This window comes from Lactuca saligna, chromosome 5, assembly GCF_052625555.1.
Source record: "Lactuca saligna cultivar CGN05327 chromosome 5, ASM5262555v1, whole genome shotgun sequence".
NCBI classification, from domain to species: domain Eukaryota; kingdom Viridiplantae; phylum Streptophyta; class Magnoliopsida; order Asterales; family Asteraceae; genus Lactuca; species Lactuca saligna.
The window spans coordinates 314975051-314977374 of NC_136421.1; the positions used below are offsets into that span (position 1 = coordinate 314975051).

The window sequence follows — 2324 nt, forward strand, 5'->3', positions numbered from 1 at the left end:
CAAATTTTTTTAAATTAGGATAACTAATCATCCCTAAAATTCCGAAAATTTCCTTTTATAAATGTAGTTAATTGTCCAAAATACTTTTTTGATAAAAATTGTGTGATTATATGATACATGCTACCCTATTGTAATATCATAGACCCTCAGATCATCATTGTTGATTCTATTCATCCGATGGTCTAGATCTGTGCATTCTGGCACACAATAGTTACTGGAAACAATATAACGTAACCCTATATATATATATATATATATATATATATATATATATATATATATATATATATATATATATATATATATATATATATATATATATATATATATATATATATAAGTAGTTGCTCTGTCCTCAGCTTTTCTTCCCCTGCTTTAACTCTGTGTTCGTAAACACTTAAACATAAACTGTGAGAGTATTCCTAGGAGTGCGAGAGCGACAGTTTGTAAGCTTAAAGCCTCCACGTATTAGCTTAAAATCAACTGAGAATTTCTTCTTTATTCTCAAAATCAAAGGATATGGAGATTAGTAAGGTTACCTTGGAGATATTCTCGAAGCTTGAGCAGCAATGGCTTTCTCAACGAGAAACCAGCAAGAAGACGCGTGTCCTTAGCATTGACGGTGGCGGAACAACCGGCATACCATCCGCCGCCGCCTTGATTTACCTCGAAGACCAGATCCAAGCGAAAACAGGTAACCCTGGTTCTCGCATCATCGATTTCTTCGACATCATAGCAGGTACCGGCATTGGAGCACTCCTGGCGGCAATGCTTAACGCCGATGACGGAAACGGCCGTCCACGTTTTACTGCGAGAGAGGCGGTTAAATTTATCAGCGACAGGAACTCGGAGCTGTTTAAGGTGAAGAATGTTGGCGTAGTTCACCGTAGACGGATGTTTTCCGGCAAAAGTATGGAGAAGGTGCTGAAGGAGGCGTTAACTAGAGATGACGGAAAGGTTTTGACGCTGAAGGACACATGTAAGCCTCTGATTGTTCCCTGCTATGACCTGAACAGCTCTGCGCCCTTTGTTTTCTCTCAAGCCGACGCCTCCCAATCGGCTAGCTACAACTTCGATCTCTGGAAAGTTTGCCGAGCCACATCGTCTGATCCGTCAATGCTCAAGCCATTTCATCTCACATCAGTGGACGGTAAAACCTCCTGCTTCGCCGTCGACGGCGGTTTAGTGATGAACAATCCGTCCGCCGCCGTGGTGACTCACGTTTTACACAATAAACGCGATTTCCCCTCCCTCACGGGCGTCGAAGACCTCTTAGTCCTCTCCTTAGGTAACGGTCCGTTGAGCAATTCGCCTCATCCAAAGGTTAGCGCTAGCGGACATTGTCTGAATCAGTGCGTCGTTGGCATTGTTCTCGACGGTGTATCGGAAACTGTTGACCAAATCTTAGGTAACGCTTTCTGCTGGAACCATGCCGATTACGTTAGAATTCAGGTAAGCTTCTGAAGAAATTCGTTTCCTAATTACAAACATACATTTGTTTTACGATATTCAACCGGCAAACACGCTGATCGGAGATTTTATATTTTGCAGGCGAACGGTTACTTGAACGGCGGAGTAGGGCCGACGGTGTCGATGGAGAAGCTGTTGAATGAGAGAGGAGTGGAAACGTTGCCGTTTGGGGGTAAGCGGTTAATGACGGAGACTAACGGACAGAGAATCGAAACCTTTGTACAGCGTCTTGTAGGGAGTAGTTTACCTCCGAGTCCGTGTAAAAATACTTCCGTTAGTCAACATGTTGACGGTCGTTAAGCCTTACTGTTTTTATTGTATTTTTTTCTCCGTATTTTAGAGTTTTTCACTTTGTTTTTTGCGTTTTAGGTTTCCTACTTAAAATGTTGTATCATGTTTCAGTTCTATTATCATGTTTCAGATAGTAATAAAATTTATGATAACGACACATCGAGTATTATTGTAGCAAAAGAAACTTTATAAGTAAAAAGAACACGATTTCAGTCTCTTTAATGTTATTTTACACATTTTCAAAAGAAAATGTAGTTAATGTATTTAAAAAAATTTAATAATAACAAGTCTATCAATCAAAGAATTGTTATTTTAAATAATTGAGGTTGTAATGGGCACACTATAACTAAATAATAAGTTAATTTAATTTTTTAAACTTCTTAAATTGTCGTGTTTGACAATAAGATTGGTAGGTATATCATTTCACCATTTCATTGTCACATTACTTTTTCCTCACCACCCTCACTCATAGGAAATTACAACCTCTCACTATCTCACTTTTTCCTAACTTTTTCATTTACATCGAGGTACCAATATTCACCCAATAGTTCTTAGTTTAGTAT

General features: G+C 38.9%; 1 protein-coding gene across 1 annotated transcript; it reads left to right on the plus strand.

Annotated features, from left to right (window-relative positions):
* The first annotated feature begins 365 nt into the window (after positions 1-365).
* LOC144998702 (putative inactive patatin-like protein 9) lies at positions 366-1918 on the plus strand. Its single transcript, XM_078958437.1, has 2 exons — positions 366-1452; positions 1552-1918. Exons 1-2 carry the CDS (start codon positions 520-522, stop codon positions 1768-1770), a joined length of 1152 nt encoding a protein of 383 aa, XP_078814563.1. The 5' UTR covers positions 366-519; the 3' UTR covers positions 1771-1918.
* Positions 1919-2324: the final 406 nt, after the last annotated feature.